At 34.0% G+C, this 23783-nt stretch overlaps 1 protein-coding gene and 1 non-coding gene across 6 annotated transcripts in view; both read right to left on the bottom strand.

Annotated features, from left to right (window-relative positions):
* NCKAP1 (NCK associated protein 1) overlaps positions 1-23783 on the bottom strand; it is a 102610-nt gene that overhangs the window by 2010 nt on the left and 76817 nt on the right. For all 5 annotated transcript variants that reach the window (XM_037044330.1, XM_037044331.1, XM_037044332.1 and 2 more), the window contains 10 exons: positions 23397-23528; positions 20804-21022; positions 20488-20618; positions 20121-20218; positions 10810-10903; positions 7505-7587; positions 6163-6243; positions 2811-2904; positions 1714-1830; positions 1002-1111 (listed from right to left, as the gene is read on the bottom strand). In XM_037044330.1, coding sequence (XP_036900225.1) covers positions 1002-1111; positions 1714-1830; positions 2811-2904; positions 6163-6243; positions 7505-7587; positions 10810-10903; positions 20121-20218; positions 20488-20618; positions 20804-21022; positions 23397-23528 — 1159 coding nt within the window. The remainder of the gene's footprint in view (positions 1-1001; positions 1112-1713; positions 1831-2810; positions 2905-6162; positions 6244-7504; positions 7588-10809; positions 10904-20120; positions 20219-20487; positions 20619-20803; positions 21023-23396; positions 23529-23783) is intronic.
* Positions 15273-15373, bottom strand: LOC118986065 (small nucleolar RNA U13). The gene has a single exon (XR_005066296.1). It is a non-coding gene; the product is annotated as a small nucleolar RNA U13 (small nucleolar RNA).

Below are 23783 nucleotides of genomic sequence, written 5' to 3'. Positions count from 1 at the left end.
TTACAACACATTTCAATCATTTAGCTGCTTATGTAATTAACAAATAAGATATCCTTAGATCCTTTATATTCAAGCAATCATTTAGAGAGTTATTAAGGTATAAGTAGAACAAAGACAAACATAATAAAATATTCTGATTGGTCTTAAAAACTGATTTTGTTTTCAAGACAGGTCTTTCTTTAAAAAAATGATTTATTTTTATCTTCCTAACACCTATATTGACTATACTTCTTAGTTCCCAAATAAGAAGAAAATTTCACACTGAGTTTGAATTAATAGGAACACTGAGATGAGGATTCTAAGTCTTGAATAAAGGAAAAACAGAAAATGAAAAGAAAAATTTTAAATCTTAATACTGTTTTCTTTGAAACAAGTTACTTTCTCAAGTTAGTACTATAATTGCTTTAATTTTTTTAAAATAAACTTTTCTAAAAAGCTAACAGAAAAGAAGCTACACTGAATAAACCTGAAAAGCAGCAAATATCATAATGTTTGTTACCCTATGATGCATCTTTCCTTCAAGTAAAATATGGGAAGGCACACTGGGAAGAGCAAGCTACACTAAGCAGAGACATACTCCAAGAGGGCAGAGTTAGCGCAGTCTCCCTCTTTTGGGGGTAGGCAGTATTCTTATTTTTGAGTTTGTTACCACTGTCTTTCCCCAAATAAACAAAAATAAATAAAACATATCCTTTTAGAAGGAACATCCTCTCTTTGCCTCAATTTTCCTTTGTTTTGTTTTTTTTTCCTCTTTTAAATCCTAGACAAAGCTCTAGGGCACTACAAACATCAGCTTAGAAAACAGGTCATACTGCAGAGCTCAAGAATTAAAAAAAGTCACAGGGAAAAAATGCTAAACTAACTATTCCTAGATTTTAATGTCTTGCCTTACCTGTTTCTCCCACCAAATTAATTAATTAAGAGAATTTACTGTTACTTCTTATAGTTATTTTAAACTTTATTTATAAAATGTCATGAGTTTTGCTACTGATTTTACATACCGCCAAAAATTCTTTGAGACGGTCTTCAATGCTTCCTTTGTGAATTGTAAACAAAGCTGCAGCGATCTGGTTGATGGCTTTGGCCAAGCAATGTATGTTGTTGCAGTGCCCTGAGGAAGTGCAAACAGGGTTTATTCTGTGTGACCCCCAAATATCAGTGAGACACGGAGGGCAGATCTTGAATGACATCACAATGTACATAAATAATGGTGTGATTAAAAGCTGGGTTGAGCTTCACCTGCCTCCTTTCACTTTCACGAGGACCAGCCTTCTTAAAAGGGGCTTAGCAAGAGAGCAACACTTATTATGTCCGTATTAAACAAGAAAATTTTCAGAGACCCCAAAAGAAATCCTATGTCCATTTTATAATGTCAGACACTTAAAAAATGAAATGCTTAGCTGCTTTACAAACATTTTTCTTATCCAAACCTTAAAATGACCCTAAGAGCTGGACACTCCTTTACCAACCATCCCCTGATGCACACAAATTCAAGCACCCATAAGCTCACGTATACACATTTCCTGTATCAGAAAATTGGGGCTTAGAAAAAGAAAAATCGACCATTCAAAGTTACAGATAGTAAGTGAAAACGTAACCCATATTTTATTGTAAAAGAACATTAATTACCTACCATAAGTAGGTATGAAAAGTACCTACCATACCAAAACTCCTAACTTCCCATTGCCAAAATAATTTTAAACCATTGCTTACCTTCAATAGCAGGGCTATACTGAGACATCACATTGCTGGCTAGTGTTGGCAAAGAAACTGCCACAAAGACCATGAGGAGGCAGGCAATTTTATATTCTTCTTCTGGACTTATGTTTTCTAAGGGGAAAAAGCCAAAAATAAAACCAAGGTATTTTTTCAAAATCAGTTAAGAGCTGATATAAATTGAGTTAACATAAGAGTTGATAATCTAACCCAAAAAAGGCTATTTTTAATTTTTGTATAAGATAGTCTACTCAGCCCCTACAGAATTGATATGAATAATATATATTAGTATGTATATTATTCGTATCAACATAATATTGTATTATGTTACTATTATGTTATATAGTAATATAATAACACACATTATGTTACTCAGGCATATTTAAGGAATTCTCATATTTTCTTGTTTTAACCCTCACCTGCGAATATGTTTTTATCCATAGAGAGAGGAGAATGGGACATCGCCCGGTTGCCTCCTGCACGTGCCCTGTTTTAAGCGAACCCACAACCTTTTGGTGTACAGGACGATGCTCCAACCAACAGAGCCACCTGGCCAGGGCTTCTTCTTTTTTTTAAATTGTAAGATTACAGGGCAAAAAGTATAAGGATAAAGTATTTAGGATAACTGGAATCCTAAATTTCCTGATGATAAAATTATTTTACAAGAAAATTCTATTTAATAGAATTTAGAAAATTTATTATCTCATGAAATCCTTAATGTTTTTTGTCTAAAATAAATACGAATGTAATGTGAAATTTACTACTTAAAAGATACAAGTGTGGAAAGTGGGCCGGAGCCCTGACTGGCGTGGCTCACTTGGTTGAGCATCGTCCCACAAAGCAAAAGGTCATTGGTTTGATTCTCAGTCAGGGCACGGTCCTGGGTTGAGGGGCAGGTGCCCAATCAGGTGCCTCTCACACATTGATGTTTCCCTCTTTTTCTCCCTCCCTTCCCCTATCCCTAAAAATAAATAAAATCTTTAAAATAAAACCCAAAGTGCACTGCATTTCCAACTTCGCCATTTTAGAAGGCAGAATGGTTTCTTTTTGGTAGTTCTTCCTCTTTCCTCTGAGCTCTTAAAAATGCATTTTACCTGATTTCTGTGACGAGAGCGCTACAACCAGGGCAGGATCAATCTCGCAAGGCAGCCCAGCAGCTGATGATAACTCATACACATTCATTGCAACCTGAGAAGAACATATGAGAATTACAGACTAAGAAATAGTCTAACAAAGTTCTGAGGAATCTCACTTAGTAAGAAAAAATACAGTTTAAATTATAATCCGCCTACTAGAACACTAGAGAATTTTGAAAACTTTCCTGAGGCAGGACCTACAATACAACTAAACTACAATGAATAGATGACTTTAGTATTTTGTGAGGTACTGCTGTTTATAACTTACCACTGTCAGCCAATCAAAGCTTATATAATTTCTGTGGCAAATCCCAACAGAATCATTCTTAAGTTGTTATTTTTCTCAGTAGCATAAATATAAAACATCAAGCAAAAAGAGATGAATAAATGAACAAAAGTGAGTTAGAAGTACTGGACTTATGTTTATGTCCGTACTTGTTAAAAGAAAAATTATAGTGGCCTAATCATTATCAAATCTATAAATGTGGTAAATTACTTATAATAACTTTAGGAAGTACTGATTTAAATCTGATCAAGGAATCTCTAATGACTAAAGTAATTTTTTTTGGTATCACATGTCGATTTCAAGTATTCAAGATATTCTGATTGCTGCTCCACACCTCAGTTTAAAACTACCTACATAATTGGTTACCTCTGATATTGCAACCATATATATATATATATAATGTAAAGTTTTATATATATATAATGAAGTAAAATTGCATATTTTAAAATAAATAGTTAACTGCCATGGATTAAGTTGTAAATAAACATTGGTTTTTCACCCATTATTCACTCTACCCATAAGAATTAAATGGATCACAGACTTAAACATAAGTGTTAAAAGTATAAAACTCATATAAGAAAATACAAGCATAAATCTTCATGACTTTGGATTAGGCAATGGTTTCTTCCATAGAAGCATTAATAAAAAATATACCAGATTTCATCAAAATAATTTTTGTGCGTCAGAAAATACTATGATAAAAAAAGATTAGAAAAGATTTGCAAGTCACATATCTCTTAATGGACCTTAAAGAATATATAAAGAACACTTACATCTCAAAATTAAATAGACAAACAAGTGATTTGAAAAATGAACAAAAGGACCTGAACAGACATGTCTCCAAAGAAGATATACAAGTAGCCGATAGCATATGAAAAGATGTTCAACATATCTGCCACCAGGAAAATACAAATCAAAACAAGATTTCACACATACAGTGTGTAGCATTTAACACATACTAGAATGGCTATAATTAGGGAGACAGATAAGAAGTTTTGACAAGGATATAGAGAAATTAAAACCGCCATACACTGCTGGTGGGAATGCAAACTGGTACAGCCACTTTAAAACCAATTTGGCCGTTTTTCAAAAGGAAAAACACAGAGTTTCCATATGACCCAGCTATTCCACACCTGGAATATACCCAGGAGAAATGAAAGTATATGGCCATCCACACAAAAACTTGTGCATGAATATTCTTAGGAGCATTATTTATAGTGGCCCATAAGTGAAACAGTCCAAAAGCCCATTAATTAATGAATGCATAAATAATATGTGGTACATAGCCAGATAACCGAATATTACTTGGCAATAAAAAATGAAGTACTTATACTTGTTACATGAATACACCTTGAAAGCATTATGCTAAGTGTAAGAAGCCAATACCAGAAGACTATATATTATATGACTTATATGAAGTGTCAGAACAGGCAAACCTACGGAGATAGAAAGTACTTTAGTAGTTGCTTAGGGCTAGGGAGTGGGAAGAAATGGAAAATGACTGCTAACGAGCACTAGGTTTCTTTATAGAGTTATGAAAATGCTCTAAAACTGACTGGTTAACAGTCACACAACTCTGTGACTGAGGTCCACTGAATTACATACTGAATTAAACAAGTAGATTTTATTGTAGGTAAATTTTATCTCAATAAAAACTATTAACAAACATATGTTTGGTTTTTTAAAAAATAGTAAGCTTTCCTAAAAAAGACTGCTGGAATTTAAATACAATTATATCAAGTGCTAAGAGAAATGGATGGTTGCTCAGAATATTAATTACTATTCTCATGATCTGCAGACCAGTGTCTTCTCAAGGGTAAATTCACTTTTAATGTTTTCTTCACTTTTTTCTACAGTGTTTCCATTTAAAAAATAATTTGCACTAAATACAGTCTCTAATCATAGTATCATAGGACAATTATTGATCTCAAATATTTACCCTGTACAAAGCACTGTGGGAAAATAAAGAAACAAGGTCTTAGTCTTCATGATGTTTACAATCTAGTATAAATTTAAGAGTAAACACACAACTATAACACAGGGCAGAATGTATTTAATTCTACAATGGATAAACAGTAGTTCTTTGATAACACTACGAAAAAAAATCTTTATGGTCACTTGGGGATCAAGGAATGTTTCTTAGAGGACAGCAACTGGATCATCAGGCCTTAAACAAGAAGTAGAATTTCAAAAGGCAGAAAGAGAAACAGCAAGATTTTCAGGTAGAATAAAATTAGAGGACAAAGATGTGAGAGTGTGCGCAGATCTGGTTATCTCACAGGACCCACGAAGAAAGGAAGGGCAGAGTTAACAAAGGGAAATGAGTGGGAGAAGGATAGAACTGTGATAGATAAGCACTACATTCAAGAAGAGACTTGAGTGTCATATAAGAGTTTCGACATTACTTTTTTCTGTCAGCAAATCTGAAAATAACCATTCCAAGAGCACAATAGCTTAAAAAGCACAGATATGAGCTGACATGTCATTTACCAGATATGTCAACCCTGGTTAATCACTGCGGACATCAGTGTTTAGACTTCATGATGAACAGATTTTTCAAGAAAAACTTGTGGACTCATGGCTACCAACCTACTATCTTATATTTATTCATTAAAAAACTGGGTATTGAAAAATTAGAATTTAGAGCCTACAACTAACATTCTTTTATAAGATTTTATAATGTCAATTTAAAAAAGTAACAATTTCCCTATTTAAAACAAAACTCTTGACTCTCTCATCTTCCTCACTGCGCTAATGACCCTGCGCAACTATCCATTTAAGGAAAAAGAGATCAATACCCGCTCCACTTCACACTGTTACAGGTGACCAAGGAAGATTAACTTTCAAAATGCCTGCACAGTATGTTGGTGCTGAGGTCTCAAAGATGCATTTTCAAAGGCAAGCATGCTAACTAGTCAGTCTAAAATAGAAACTTCGTGGTTTAGGGTTTATTAAATTCTATTTCATATGTAATACATAGTTCATTTTGGAAACTGTAAAAATCCAAGTATAAGGTTTTATTACCTTCATATCTGTTTCCCTTGGAATGTGATCCTTGAAATCTTCAATTGAACTTACAAGAAATGGAATATGGTAGGACAAGACCTAGGCAGGACAAGAAAAACATACCATTATTTTTAAATAGTGACTTCTATTATGAAATATTACCATTTGAATACTTTTTGTTTTCATAAAAATTACTTTATCTGTTGTCATGTAATTTTCTAAAGTACTAAAATACACAGAAATGGAATGTATATACTCAACGACAAACTGAGTATAACCAAATGATAAATGCTTTAATGGAGAATAAAGATGAAAAAGTAGCTCAATAGCAAGGCAAGTTATACTTCCTGAATTTCAACAACAAAATAAAAAAATACCAGTAAGGGCACATGCCTGGGTTGCTCCTTCTATTTTTTCCCTCCCTTCCCCCATCTCTAAAAATACTATGTTGGCCACAAACTTTGTTTGGAGAACCCAATATTTTGGGGTTTTTTTCCCCCGTAAGATGGCTCTAATAGCACTTAGTTGTCTTTAACTTCATTAGAAACAATTTTGTTAAGAATGCATTGTGAGGGCCAGTCAAGGGCACATGCCTGGGTTGTAGGCCAAGTCCCCAGTAGAGGGTGCACAAGAGACAACCACACATTGATGTTTCCCTCTCTTTTTCCCTCCCCTCCCCACTCTCTAACAATAAATAAATATTTTTAAAAGACTGTATTGTGACAGCTGTCATATCAACATACATTTAAAAAATTATCAAAACTGGTGAATTTTTGTGCAGCCATTTTAATACTGAAGATGGAAGAAAATATGAAACATTTTTGGCATATGATGCTTTATTATTTCAAGAAAGGTAAAACTGCAACTGAAACGCAGAAAAAGATCTGTGCAGTGTATGGAGAAGGCACGGTGACTGATCAAACATGTCCAAAGTGGTTTGTGAAGTTTCATGCCAGAGATTTTTCACTGTGTGATGCTCCACGGTCGGATGGACCAGCTGAACTTGACAGCAGTCAAACCAAGACCTTAACTGAGAGCAATCAACATTGTATCCCATGGCTATCTAGTCATGTACACAAAACATCCAAGTCAATAAAGTTATTGTTCGAAATAAAAAATGTGTCTTTTATTTTACAGAAAAAACTGAACAGACTTTTTGGCTAACCCAATAAATAAATAAAATCCTAAAAAACACTACATTTAAGTAACTTTAATTTCTATATACTTTATTTTAAATAACTATGAAAACTGGAGTTTTAATTATATCACTGCCAATTATAAATTTAAAGAGTAACTTAATTTCTGATAAACTAAAAGGAATTATTTGGATACAGAATATGTACTTATAATGGTTTCTTACATCTCTAAGTGCTTCTTGTGCCAATGAGCGGAAGGATAAAATTACACCAATTATTGTCATCCTCTTCAAGACACTGTCAACAGCTAAATTTGAAGGAAGGAGAGAAGAGAAGAAAGTGTGAGTTGGATTCTTTCTTAACCTTAGAGAAAATTCTTAGTTATAAAATTCCCATAATAAAAGGCACAACTAATAGCAGTTTGATTATAACAAATGATTAAAGAGGCCAATGTTTTGAAAGTTGATATTAAAATTAAGAAAATTATAGTTTACTGCAAATGAAGTTCCCTGTATTCTTAAAGTTGTTTTGATGGTTCACCAGAACCTTGAAACAATCACATAAGCAGCTACCTTTGTAATCATATCTCAGAAATGGTATAGGTAGGAGGAAAGAGAGACTGGGGGGGGGTGGGGAAGAGGGGGCTGATCAGAGTGGATATGAGGTAAATGCTCAAATGGCCCCAGAACTAGGAGATGCTCAATTCTTAAGTGCTGGGGTCTGGAGAGCCCAGAAACAAAAAATGACTATTGAGATCATGGGCAGTTTTCACAATCCCAGGTTATTAAAGATCATGAATGAATTTGATCCTTTACATTTTGGTTACAGAGCATTACTCTAAAAATTGTTACTACATATTCAATATTAAAACCTAGTTAATAAAACCAAGGGAGAGTAGTATTTGAAGAATCAATACCTTCCTATTTTAAAAAGCCAACAAACATTTATTGAATTACTCCCCATATACAAGGCATTCAACTAGGTAATAAGAACAAATATAAATAGAATAGTAATCTAGACCTTAAAAAAAAGTCTAAATGAACTGTCAAGATAACTAAGAAAATACCACATTTGAGAAAGAAATATATATAATTTATATATACATAACAAGTTTCTAGAGAGATAGACTGATAACTGTTAACTATTATTACCTTTGAATAGGAAGGAGAACTGTTTGATTTTCTAACTCCTATGCAGTTTGTTTAAACTTTACTGTAAGTATCTTTTATTGTAACACTCAAACAAGGCATAATAAAAGCCAAAATGTGATGAGAATTAAAAATAGTAGTGTTAACAAAATGATGTAAGGCACAAATGTTATAAATTTCACATGANAAGGCATTCAACTAGGTAATAAGAATATAAATAGAATAGTAATCTAGACCTTAAATAAAAGTCTAAATGAACTGTCAAGATAACTAAGAAAATACCACACTTGAGAAAGAAATATATATAATTTATATATACATAACAAGTTTCTAGAGAGATAGACTGATAACTGTTAACTATTATTACCTTTGAATAGGAAGGAGGAGAACTGTTTGATTTTCTAACTCCTATGCAGTTTGTTTAAACTTTACTGTAAGTATCTTTTATTGTAACACTCAAACAAGGCATAATAAAAGCCAAAATGTGATGAGAATTAAAAATAGTAGTGTTAACAAAATGATGTAAGGCACAAATGTTATAAATTTCACATGAGCAGAAACCAGTGTTATTAATCTTTCTATCTATCTCTAGCACTCACCAGAGTGGCTGAGACCCAGAATAAGATGTTCAATGAAATGATTATTTAAGTAGTGGGGATAGAGAATTGTTACTATCAAGAAAAGGAGAGAAGAAATGAGGGTAAAAAGAAAGATTTATCTTGAGAAAAATGTCACCTAAGTTGGGCATAATGAGAAGAGTAGTCCAGGCCAGAAAAAGAAGAACCCAGAAGAGGGAATGGAAGAAAACAGTACTGTGACATCCTGTATTTTCCCAGGCTGTTACACAGAATTTAATCAAACACATTTGCAAAAACTATCCTACAACCTCATCTTAAGTATGTTCAGTAATGACACATATTAAAAGTTCTCAGGAATTTCACAGAAAGATTGATTGTTGGCCTTGTTAACAAATTATTTTCTCCAAATCACAAAAAAGACTTAATAAATCTATTTAAAAATATACAATATATATGGGCCATTAGGACAAAATTTATCTTGCTTTTGGCCAATTCCACAGGTCATAAATTGCCACTATGATACACAAAATCAAGTAAATAGGATCTAGATAGAGAATTATGAATTTTTTGAAAACCTACAAATTCTGCTTATAATTTTAACAAAATTATTATTTTGTTTCAATTCCACAAATAGGAGAGTCAAACTAATAGTAAACAGGGACTGAACAGTACAGTGGCTTAGTTGCTTCTAACCAGACAATACCATCAAATGCTGTTTATTAGTAGAACATTGACTAGGGTTAAGGCTAGTGGGGTGGTCAAATGAGTATTAAAAAATGAGGAAAAGATGGAAAATATAAAAATGTTAAGAATAAACAAAAAGGCCTGGCTGGTGTAGCTCAGCGGATTGAGCGCGGGCCTGCGAACCACACGATCGCGGTTCGATTCCCAGTCAGGGCACATGCCTGGGTTGCAGGCCAGTACATGCCTGGGTTGCAGGCCAGTTCCCAGCAGGGGGCTCACAAGAAGCAACCAAACATTGATATTTCTCTCCTTCTCTCCTTCCCTCCCTCTCTAAAGACAAAGAGATAAAATCTTAAAAAAAAAGTTTCAAAATATGCTTTACTTAAAATAATAAATAAAAATAAACAAAAAAACTAGAAAATATTCTCATCTACTTGACTATTAAATATCAAGCAGATATTTAGTAATTGCCTACTAAATATTTTTCATATCCCTCTTTCCTATGTTACCAAGTGAATCTTTTTCACTTTTTAAATTTCATTTTTCAAAGTATTATATAGTGAACCTGACCTTTTTCTCCCCTTTTGGTATACAGGCTCTAGGGAAAAAGATGAACATATGCAGATTTGTGTTATCAACATCACCACTATGGTGAACAGTTTCACCAAACCCTAAAACTCCTCATTCTTTGTTTATAGTTCTGGCAACCACTAATCTGTTCTACAAGGCAAACTGTAACATAATTTCATACTAATGTGTATTTTAAAAGTTTCTATTTTTTAAAGCAAGATAAGACATGCTAATAAAGTAACCCTTAACTCATTTTATAGCTTTATAAAATTAGACAGATCTCTGTAAAACATTTAAAAGAAAAACATCAAAAGTAGAATATGTAACAAAAATGGCTTTAATTTTCTTAAGGATTATTTTTTATTTGGGAAAATAAACCTGGTTTCTCAAATCAGACTACTTTTAAATGAATCAGTAAGTATGACTTCAGTTCTCTTTGTAAGTAGAGTACTGCTCATAATTTACTACAATATTTATGTTTACAAATTTTGAGCAAAAGCTAAATACTTCCGCTTTTAATACTTATCAAAAGTATTGTAAGTTACCCACATGATAATCTTTTAAAGAGTGCAGCCATCTGGTCTGGTTTGTCAAAGCTGGTCCTCATTTGTGTTAGCACATCAACATTCTCCACCACAAGTTTCTAAAAAGAAGAAAAATCCCAGGTCAGACACAGACCTCCTTGTGTTAATGAGATAAGAGCATGCTTGGAAACTATAGCCTGGCATATAGGAAATACAATTCATGCAATCCAGATGCTCGACACTATATATACACACACACACACACACACACACACACACACACACACATACATATACACATATATATATATACATAAACACACATATATATTGTTTTACTAAGGGAATCTTCAAATTCACATAGGCTTAATGTTTTCTTCAGTTCACAAATTCAGGAAGTGAAGAGTTCAAGAAAAAAAGCAATAAAGGTAAGTAGTAGGATAAAGGCATATCTTATTCTTACACACAGAACAGTATTAATAATAAAAAGCAGACACTGAAGTGGATATAGAAAGCAATAAGTTCACTGAAAAAAAATTCTTGCTGTTTAACCTAGATGAAAATAGCTTAGAGTTCACTGCTGGATACATACGATCAGAAGAAGAATAACTTGTTGAGGTATGGTACCACTTTCACGTGGATTGTAACAGCAGTATTTTCCAATACAAATTATCAAATGGAAATGTCAACAATTTACCTTCTTTTTCAGGAATCATTGAGAAAGGAAAGAGAATAGAAAGAAGAAAGGGATTTAATAAGGGAAGAGAGTGAAGGACAACTATTTAAGAAAAGCGTAGCCCTGGCGGGTGTAGCTCAGTGGACTGAGTACAGGCCTGCGAACCAAAGGATCATGGTTCAATTCTCAGTCAGGGCACATGCCTGGGTTGCAATGCAGGCCAGTTCCCAGCAGGCCTGGGATGCATGAGAGGCAACCATACATTGATATTTCTCTCCCTCTCTTCTTCCCTTCCCCTTTAAAGATAAATAAAATCTTTTTAAAATTTTTAAAAAAGAAAAGTGTAACTCATTAAAGAATATTTTTCTTTAAAGAAGCATTAGAAAAGTAATTTAGTTTAAAAAGTGTAACTAAGACAAATGGCCTGGATTTGGACATATGCAGTTCTGAATACACATATGCAAGCTTCACCCCTGCCTATTTCAGTCCAGCAGGTCTAGGTATAGAGACATTGCAAACACACTGTTAAAGTGCCACAGTGATTTTGTTATGAGCCAAAGGCTAATGACAAGTGTTTCAAGGGCAGCATGAATAACTATACAGGAAATCTATAAAAATCATTTTTCCTATACTAGTATGACTTTGGTTTAGTTTACTTGATATTATATCAGATTATTTTTTTATGAACCCAATGAAAAATGTTCAGCTTCAGTCACATTTATTTGCTAAACAATCTCCTATACTCTAACTATACTGCCTGCTCTCTCTGGGGTCAATTCCATATGTGTCCTATTCTAAAACTTGATTCAACCAATATATGCTCAAACTACATGCTAAATTCTGACAGTGCTCAGTCACCTTTAATATAATATCACATGTCAGTGAATCAAAGACACCAATGAGTTTTAAATGCACCATTATATTATGGGCAAGAAAAAGAAACTTCATCAATTAAACTGAAACGTTTTCTACATCTGACTGTAAGACATATAATTTCAGAAATATTATTCAGAAATAACTTTTAGAACCAGTAAACTATAGTATATATTTAATACTAAGAATACTAATCATTTTTAAGCTCTTGTACCAGGCAATTTATAAAGAATCCCACTTACTCTGATCCAAATGAGAGAGAGGATATTCCAGTTTTACAACTGAGGAGACTAAGGCTCATAGAGGTTAGATAAGTTGCCCAAAGTAGCAGAGATACTGAATTGTAAAACTCGGAATCTGAATATAGGTTTGTCTGATTTAAAAATCCATCCCCTTAATCCCTAAATAAGTGGTTCCCAATCTTTCAGTGTATACCAGACTGATCTGGGTAATTTACTAATTAAAACACACAATGCTGAGTCCCAGCCCCACATATCCTGATTTAGCTGGTCTGAGATGGAACCCAAAACTGTGCCTTTTTTAACAAATTCCAAGGTAATGCTGCTGCTGCTGCTGCTCTGGAAACAATTCTTTAAGAACCATTCATCTAAAGCATTTGTTAACACATTACTGTTTTTAAGAAGCTAATTATGTCTCCTCCTGAAAGTATAGCTTATATATTTAATTTTTATATATTATAAATTAAATATATATATATTAATTTTTTTATTATATATATATTAATTTTTTTCTTTTCTCCCTCAATTGTATCCTGAAACAAAATGCTCTATACATTTAAAGCCATTGATTAATATCACTGATAAATAAAATGAAAGTTAGAAGTAATACTAGGAATTACCAACCAAATAGTTTAGAACAAACTGAGACAAATCACTTAAAACAAATCAAGAATACTAGAAAAAAATAAAAAGAAGAATGTTTCCTGTTAAATAATAAAAATAATAAAAAATAAAAAGAAGAACATTTCCTGTTAAAAAGAACATCATATTCTTGACACAATTCATATTCCAATTTCCTGCTCCATTTGAGATAAAGTAAAAAGCTTCCAGAACTTCATGAAGAACTGAAGAACTGACCTGTGAAATGCCAAAACAATTCTTTTGGCAGGATTGGAAGAATAAATTGACTCAACAGGCATTACTCCAAATGAAACACCCCAAGAATTTTAGTAGAAAAGAAGACTGGTTGTTTTCTTCTCCAGAAAGTAATAAACGTGTTTTACCACAAGTACACATTCAGTGTTGACTATGTCTAACACACGATTTATTCACAACCATTAAATATAAAGACACTCTCCTTTTTTTTTTAAATTGGCACACAACTTTACTCTTTGAAACAAAAAGGTCTTCAGCTTAACAGACAATAAAACAATTAAGGTCATCCTTAACGTAAGAAAGATATAGGCTGTCTTTTTTAATAGGCTGTCTTTTCTTAACATAAGAAAGATAAAGACTGTCTCAATTTTCTAAATTGACAAACATTTAGTTTGTCAATTTAGAAAATAAAGGTAAGATGTTACAGAATGATTTTAAAAACATTTTAATTACCCCCCAAACATTTTAGGCACTAATTTCAAAAAGACTAAAATGCTATTGGAGGCATCATCATGCTCTAATGTGGATAGTATGGGCTACAGTGTGTTCAGAGGGATATCTGAAAATATTTTTTAAAATTTCAATGTTCATATCCTTTGATTCACTTTCAGATATTTTCCTATAGGAATTCTCAAATAAGTATGTAAACTAGGTTGGACATGCTGGTTAAATGCAGAGAATCTGTTTCTCTGTCTCTCTACATATATCTATAGATATCTATATATCTATAGATATATAGATACATATAGATAGTCCTTTAAAGAACATTCTCTCATGGTTTTTAAATTGCATGTGTGTATGTAAATATATATACATAAAACTATATAACTATGTGTGCGTGTGTGTATGCTTCCCCCAGGAATTGAGGAATAAAAAGACATAAATCTACAATAACAAAAGAAATAAGAGGAAACAAATACAAATGACAGATGCCAACAAGTTCCTAGAAATGGAAATAAGCAAAAAATACATAGAGATGAGAAATTTGTTCAGCAAGTTCCTCTAAGGAGCTTCTAAACAAATGCAAAAGGCCAGCTAATGAATGCCTCAGAAATTGCAGGCAGTGGCATAAAAAGGAAGACTTGAGGCTGAAAAGAAAAGGGTTATTACATGTCTCTTTGGGGCTACTATACATACAACTTATCATCTGGAAGCAATGTCAGTAAGGAGGTCTTTAAATTCACGAATACCAGGAACAGAAGGTGGAGAGGGAGGGGAAATATGACTTAAGATTCAGGTCAGCCAGCCGGATGCACTAAACCTCCTTCCTCTGCCCTCTACTGATCTTCAACAGACTTCTACTCTCCAGCTGCAGATCACTGTGTTTGAAAAATTACTTGCAGAAATCGTTTGAAACCTAATTAAGACACCTTTGTCCAGAGAGAATTCTTACTAGCTTCTGCCAAGTACCCTAGGAAAGACACTACTAATCTAGGACCACCTTATTCCAGGTTCAAGACTCAATAGTTATCAGAAAAAGAGAGCAACACTGTAACAAAGCTGTAAATTCTGGGGAGGGGTAAGTCACCTCCAGTTCACTGTTATCCTGAAGTTCTAACCCTTCAGGATATATATGTAAAAAAGGTGAAGAGGAATTTAAGCAGACTTTACACTCCCCACTGTGGGCAGGCTTTGGGTTTTATTTACACTCTTACCTGGCAAGCCCACCAAAATTAAAGATCAATTTACAAATGTTACTTCTGGATCAGCAGACGTCCGGAGGTCAAAAGCCGTTTCCAGTGCTAGGCTTGTATCTTGAGTTCTCTCATTCTCCTTGATTCTGGCCTAGAAATACCATCCTTTTATAGCTCTTTTTTTTCCTTATGTCAGACTGGTAATGTGCCGATGTCGTAACAAGGTTTGTGGGAGGCACATGTCACATAAGAGCGTTACCCAATTATCATGCTTATGAACTACAAAAGATTCTATAGCTCTTCTTTAAAGAGCACTCTTTTTCTTTGTATGTCTCTCAGGGTTTTTAAATTGTTTTTAGGAGATGAGATGGTTTAAATAACCTAGCCTACTAATATTAAAAACAAAACTCTGTATGTTATTTTGTTTCTGTAATTTCCTAAATAGGTTATTCTAAAGAAAGCAATTTTATAGGCCACTGAAAATGTAAAACAATTAGAATTATCATTGACAAACTGAGTACTTCTGAAGATTTAATTCAATGAGACAGAATAGTATACAGCACACTATCTATAGAAAACACTGTTACAGTATCATCATCAGATTTCTTATCTTATACAAGAGTGCCCCTGGAAGTGTGTGCCTCAGTACACAGAGGCTGAGACTAAGGTCATGACTAGCACCTTCTCCGGGTCTTAATAATTCACCAATAGTTGAGTCCAGGGAAATCTGGATCACTTCTTGCAACTATTGAAGAGGGAGCTCTAAGAACATCATGTTAAAGCACTGTGCAATTCCAGAAGATTGAATATTAGGACTAGCTTTGTTTTGAAGAAAAGTAAATGATAAAGTTATAATGCTAGATCTGTAAAGCTTTCATATTTATGGCTGACCATATGAAGAAGCCCCTAAATACCAAAATATAATCTAATTTTTAAGTCTTCCTGTAACTAACATTAAATCATTAGTAAAATGTGCAAGCTTTTATAAAAGTAAAATGAAAAATCAGGTCAAATATGGATAATCAAATAGAATATTGCTAATTTCAAAAGTTTTAGCCCTGGCTGGTGTAGCTCAGTGGATTGAGCATGGGCTTGTGAAGCAAAGAGTCGCCAGTTCGATTCCCAGTCAGGGCACATGCCTGGGTTGCTGGCCAGTTCCCAGTAGGGGACACATGAGAGGCAACCACACACTGATGTTTGCCTCCAACTCTTTCTCCTTCCGTTCCCCTCTCTCTAAAAATAAATAAATAAAATATTTTAAAAAAAGTTTTAGAAAAAAAATGGTTTAGTATCATAAAACATCTTGATTTTGTAGCATATTACATTTAATAAGAAACCCTCAGAAAACTAAAAATGGATCTGCCTTTTGACCCAGCAATTCCACTGCTAGGATACTACCCTAAGAACCCTGAAACACCAATCCAAAAGAACCTATGCACCCCAATGTTCATAGCAGCACAATTTACAACAGCCAAGTGCTGGAAGCAACCTAGGTGTCCATCAGTAAATGAACAGATCAAAAAACTATGGTACATTTACACAATGGAATTCTGTGCAGCAGCAGAAAGAAAGAAGTATGGATGGAACAGTATGGATGGAACTGGAAAGCATTATGTTAAGCAAAATAAACCAGGTGGTAAAAGACAAATACCATATGATCTCACCTCTAGCAGAAATCTAATCAACAAAACAAACAAATAAGCAAAATATAACCCAAACAAACAAGCAAATTATAACCAAAGACACTGAAAGTGAGAACAGGCTGACAGTGACCAGAGAGGAGAGGGGAGGGAATTTCAGGGGAAAGGGGGAAGGGTTTGAAGGAACTAGTATAAAGGACACATGGACAATAACAAGGGGGGTGCGTGGGCTGGGCTGAGGGTAAAGGGCAGAAAACTGTACTTAAACAATTAAAATTACAAAATTAAATTTCAAAAAAATTAATTAAAAAAAGAAACCCAAGCTAATTCACAACCATGCCTCTCAAAGATAATGAATCAAGGTCTTACATAAAAAGTTTCTTTCATCTAGGTTCTGGACTTAAGTTTAATATTATCAGATATTTGAATAGGAATCCAGCCAAGAAACAACATTCTTAAATCAGAAAATTTAATAGCATTTTAAAAAGCCAAGATTATTTATACTATTATCACATTAACTTTAAATTTTAGTAATCTCTGAAAGAAAATGCAATCACTCCAAGATATGAGAAATATTAAAACATAAGCTCCTTCTATTTCTTTTCAAGAATAAAAATATATTTGATAACATTAACACTTAAGGAGAAAACTAGGGCAAAATTTATAAAAATATTACTAAGACAAGGAGTAAAAGATCCAGAAATAACGGATAACGTCTAACAAGATCATTGGAAGATTTCTTGTCAGCTAAGTCAGAGTCATCCCTTTCCACCCTGGCAAGGCTTCTGGAGTAATACTGTCCAGTTCTTGCTTAAAGTCATCCTGAGCTTGGACCACTAGCTCATGATACTGAGACAAAACTTCAGCTTCAGTCTGAGCTGGTTCAACATTTTGGACCACATTATCCAGACCAACTATAATGTTGTGAAGTTTCCCCTCTGTAGCAGTTTTATGAGATTTGGCCACAGCAACCTCTTATCTCTTTGCATTTTCAATAATACTTCTTATCTTCCTAACTGTCCTTTGGCTTGGAGAAGGGTACGGCAGCCTTATCTACTGCCTTTCTGCATTCCTTCAATGCACCCTTCACTGTGCACCACTGACCTGACTTCTCACCTGCAACCTCAGAACCATCCATGGCTGCTTTCAATATGTTGGAGTGGGTGATGACGGCCTGAACTGCAGCATTCTGAGCTACAATGGCCTACTGAGTGATGCAAGCAATTTGGCTCGGAACACCTTCTAAAGATGCAAGCTTAATTTGTTTTTGCTTTTCTTGTTGTGCAAAGCAAGCTGCTGCTTCTAATGGTTGCTCCGTTACAGAAGTGGAGGATACTTCCCATGAAGTTACAGGCTTGAGTTTTCCTTCACCAATTTCAGGGTGATCAATTTTTATAGATTGCTCAGCCTGAACTGCAGGGGCTGGGACCAATAGAGCATCACCTACTATTGTTGAGGCTGGAGGGTCTCCCCTTTGTTTTGGGAAGTGGTGAAGCAGGCTGTAGAGATTCTTTTTCATTACCTCTGGTACACACAACATTTTTAGTGGATTAGACTATAGAATTCTTTGGCAATGGAATATTACTAAAAGGGGGAATAAAAACATCCCAGAGCTTGTCTGAGTAAGATGTGGACTTTTCTACATTGTTCTGGAGATGGGAATCCCATTTGGACAGGTTAGTGCTACCGATACCTCCAGAAACAAAGACCAGCTCCCGCAATGTTGCCAGGAAGACAACCCAGAAGTGACCAAAACAGAGTATCTACAGAACAGTCACAAAAGAAAGACCAGATCATCACCCAGGAAAATGTAGTATATGTTCCAAGCAGCAGGTAAGGGTGGGTTAGATGAACGCTTGATCCCCTTCATTTCTAACAACAGTACAGCACCACACTGTGTAAGCACTGGAGCTAGGTAGACGATACAGGTTCAAACTCTGGTTCCACCACTTTATTAAGCATGCGTGCCTGTACAAGTTACTTAATCTTTCTTGATCTTACGTTCAAAATTGGTAAAATAGGGCCAATTCCAGTTCCAATAACTTAAAGGAATTTATGTACATAAAAAGTCTGGAAAAAGTGATGCTTGGTATTTTAAAGTGGGGACAAGGAAAAATATTCTGATCGGGTGACATTTGAAAAATACATGAATGTTATGAGGAGGCAATCTAAGGCATAGCTCCATGAAGATTATTTGAGGTGACACAATATGCAGGCCAACCAGGCTGGAGAGGCAGGTGAGGAAAAGTAAAAGGCCAGATCCTTGCAGTACTATTAGGGTCATCAGGTGCCTTTAAACTCTCATAGATAACACAGGGAAATCCAAACAGACTAATTTTCGTTACTACATCACAATACTCAAATGGCCACATTAAACAGCAAGGAAGTACTAAAAGTGCTAACAATTTTAGAAGTCCCTATTTATTCAGTTTAAATAAAAAATTATTGGCAAAAGTAAAATTGCTGGGCCACAATTCTTCTATTGTCTCATATGGAAAGGAACACAAGAAAGTAAACGGAAAATGAGAAATCTGTTATTTGAGGACAACAGCATAGAAAAGAGATAAAGTATTTATAGGGGAATGAATCTAATAAAAAGATACTGCTTGTAAAGGAGCAAAACTAACATTGTGACGTTTGTGTACTTAAAACTACATTAAGTACAAAGTTTGTGCATTTAAAATCTACATTATGAAATATCTAAAAGTTGACTTCTATGTAAGAATTGTGAAAGTCTTTTAAAAAAGAACAATGAGGTAATAACAACATGATGAATACCAAAATAAGATTACTCGGTACCTCCTCTGTGACAGGCACTATGCTGAATATTCAAACATTTGGTATGTATTAATTAGCTCATATAATTCTCTCAGAGTAAAAGCATAGTGAGTTCAAATTTTGCCCAAAGTCAATGCTCATAACTGACAGGACTGAATTTCAGGAGAGTCTGATTTAAAAGTATAAGTCCATAACCACTGGGTAATATTGCCTCTCCCTTTAGCCACACTGACTCTTGCCACCCATTTTATTCACTAAGCAAAGTATTATTAACAATGCAGGCATTGGCTTATCCTATGTATTTGACTTTCGGTAAATCAGATTACTATTTGTAAAACAGAACAAAACAAAGATGCTATTTAAAGATGTGTGGACAAAGACAGCAAGTGGTGACTGCGGTGGGGAGAGGGGTGGGTGGAGGTGAAACAGGGTATAGGAGGGATAAATGGTAATAAAAAACAATAAAATAAAAAGACCGTGCTAGTGTTATAATTTCATTTGCATATGAGAATGTTCATGTCAGGTTAAAGCAATTAACACTCTAGGCTTGCTGCTCATTTTCTTAAAATGTTTTTAAGGAATTCATGTTTATAAGCTAAAATTAGTAAATACTGCATTACCTTAAGTTCAGCAACTTGTGATGAAATATGCCACATAAGGCTTTCACTTAGGAACTTCATACCATAGGGGCCTAGCAGTTCTGATAAGGATCTCATTTCTGAAAGGAAATGTAATTAATTGTATACTTTGACAGAACAAATACTTTAAGAACATTAACATACTGAAATATTATATTATAGAAGCCAATTACTAATGCAAAAATCTTGAGAAGTCTCTAAAGTAAAAGTGACATAAATGTAAAGGTAGGTCTAAGATATAATGTATGATTATGCATGTAATTAAATGAAAACACTCATAATAAAATCAAAAGCCAAAAAACAAATCAAGGCTTCTTCATTCTCTAAAACACTGCATAGTATTATTCACCTGATATGTCAGAATATTCCTCTGCATTGAATGTTAATTCATTTTCTGTAGGTAAGTTCACAAATGCTTTCATTGCAGGGAAATAAGCTATATGACCATTGCTGACTTGTCTTAACAAAGTTTCCAGGTACCTAAGAAGAAAAGTAAATTTATAACTGGAAAAAACTGTTTAATCCAAAATTTATTATGGTATACATTCTTTCATATAATTTTAAGTTGCCTGATAATGCGAATGAGCACTTATCCGTAAAAAAATAACTTTCCCAAGTAGTTCATTACAACTTTATATCACTCCAAATTTCCACGTGTTCCTTACCAGTTTGTGTATAGACTTGTAATGGTTGGCTCTCCATGACTGTCTAAATGTTGTGTTTGTTGAAGAAGAACGTTATTAAATACTCTTGTAATATCAATTTGCACATAGTTTTCTATTGACTGAAGTACACTCATGTATGCTCTTACACTTGTTAGAAGCTCTGATGGTTTTGCAATTTCTTGTGTGGCTTGATTATACATAGTCATTCCAACAATTGACCTGAGGTAAAAAAAGAATAAGAAAAGAGTTGACTTTTGCATGCATATAAGCAGACCATTCAACCTACTAATCTGTAATACTAAATAAGCAATAAAATTTCAAATGCAATTTATTACAAAGCCATGAAATTACTATCATCTTCCAAAAAATAACCTAAAAAAATAAAAGACTATCTAAAAGGTACTATTGAAATGGGAATTAATCAAGTGACTTAAAAAATTCTAAAGACATCAGTAATAAAAATGATTTAAGGATAAAGTCTTCGACATAATGCATCATATGTAGCAAGTACAACAAACTATTTAAGCCATAGCTTGAATTCATTTGGCACTGTTAAGTGCCAGTAATTTTTCAGGCTTTTATATGTATTAGATGTAATTCTCATAATTAGTAACCCTACTATAGTTATTATTACCACCATTTCACATTTGAAGAAAAAAACTAAGACTCAGACCTCAAGTAAACTGATCACGGTCACTCTGTTTGGAATTGGTGGGTGCAGGGTTTGGCAACACTTCTGCCTAACTTAGTGCTGCCTCTCAACAAAATGCACTATAGTCAAAACAAGACAACAAACAAAACTTCATTGTTCTTTAATCACTTCTAACACATGAAACACAGTTCTACTTAATTTATATCCCAAGAAACTGAATAAGCTTAAAAAACCCCACAAATTTTGAAAATACTTTCCTACATGATTTTTTCCTACACTGGCCACCTCTATTTCATAAAATAGTCACTAAGTTTAGATTTGAAAAGCTCTTGATTCTGTATCTGCAAGAACAAATCCTTAAAAACAGACAAACCTCATCAGTAGAAACAGTCCAAGACCAATTCAAGACAAGAATGTTATCCTTGTATATAGCCCTAAGTCTAAAGAGTGTGCTCAACTGATTAACTAAAATCAGCCAACTAACATAAGCTATAAGTGGTGGTAAAGACTTTTCCCAGGTAAGCAAGTTTACAGCCTTGGCTTGATCCTGATTACTAAGGAAAGAAATGTTTGGTAAAAAGAGTTACCTGCTTCTCTGTGGATTAGTGGACCATGCTACATATTTACCAAAGAAAAACATGGGAGCTATAAACTGAATCCTACTTTCCACCCACCACTTTACCACCCCCACCTATTTTGGAATGATGAATACCAGAGGGCATAATGTCCCCTAGGTTTAAATCCTAGAGCACCCTGAGTTCTACTGTCAGGATAACTACCTTACTAAAGGACAGCAACAGTTTTTGTTCAACACCTGACCCTTCTCTAGTCACCTGATGACTTACACTCAAGTCAGTGCCTGCTTATATGGTCTCCCACCAACTACAGCTTGAAGCTTTCTATCATTTCAGTACTAATCATAGCACTTAACACAATGTTAATTAAGCATATGGTACAAATACTACTTGTTAATGACCGCAAAGCTTTGAAAACTCTTTAGCAAATACTGTTTTATTAAGTTGCTTTAAGGCCTTTAAGACAAACTTGTCAAATCAGTATTTTTTTAATAGTTCATGTTTTTATTGTATTTTTTCCACTACCACTTATCCCCCCATATCCTCTTCCACCTCCATCTATCCTCCTGCTCTCCACAATAAAATCAATTATTTTCTTTAGTAAGTGTGTAACTTTAGAAAAAGGATTAAGAAACATTTATAAAGTTGAAAGTTTCTGACTTCTCACATGCAATTATCATTTCAAGAAACATTATATATAACTTAAAAAGCTCTAAATAGAACTGAATGCCTCAAAAGTTTTGAATTCTACTGGCATTAATAGCATACATTTGTATCCAGAAAAGACTTAAGAGTCTATCTAGTCCTGAGGTTTTCAAACATTTAAATGTTACCCCCGTAAGGTATGTATCCAGCATTACAACTGGATACATGTCAGTACATACGTGTAGGTACAGATATCTAAAACGTGTCATGAAGTAATACGTACACTTACTATAGTCAATGCATTAATTTTTTACACCTTTCTTTCCTTTCCTTCTCTCCCTTCTTTTTCTTTCTTCACATGCTTATTACAACCATCTAATCCATCTAATCTGATTTCATGACCCACTGGATTGCCACGTGCCAGCTGAAATACACTGACTTGCTCCAAATTTCTCTTTTTCTTAAAAGGGAAGCCAAGGTTCAATGAAATTAACTGGCTTGACCAGTGTAAGAACTAGTTTATAACAACAAGTACAGGGCGAGAATCTGAATAATTCAAATAGCTCCCAGTTCATTATTTTCATACTTCCCAATTCATTATTCTTTCTATTATAACAATTTTACTGATGCTTTTCCACATAAAAGGATATACTGTACGAGTATGAACAATAAATATAACAAACTCGTTATGTGAATAAAAACAATTTATGTTCTCTCTTACTTAGTAAAGCGAATTTCCAGATGAGAAGTCAAATATTCTCGTGGGGTAAAGGTATGTTCCCAAACTACCATGTTTGGTACATAATTTATAGAGAAACACAGCTCAGAAAGTGCAGTGTGCAATTTATCAAGGCTGAAAAAAATGGTAATAAACAGTAAATAAAATGTTCAACATTTCATAACAACACTACAATATTAATTTTATAAATATATCAGATCTTATTTGGGGATGATAATTACAGAAATCAACTTCTCTCCTAAACTAAGTTCAAAATCTCTAAGGATAGCCCAAACATATGAGAACAATTTTCTAAAGATAAACATCATTAGTTTCTATCTTCAGATGAGAACGACTATATTGACTTAATACACAAGAAAAAGCTCATTC

The sequence above is a fragment of the Sturnira hondurensis genome, unplaced genomic scaffold, assembly GCF_014824575.4.
Source record: "Sturnira hondurensis isolate 20B ecotype Veracruz unplaced genomic scaffold, ASM1482457v3 Scaffold0004136, whole genome shotgun sequence".
Taxonomy (NCBI): Eukaryota; Metazoa; Chordata; class Mammalia; order Chiroptera; family Phyllostomidae; genus Sturnira; species Sturnira hondurensis.
Note: the sequence above shows the minus strand (reverse complement) of the source record. Positions and strands in the feature narration are given on the sequence as shown.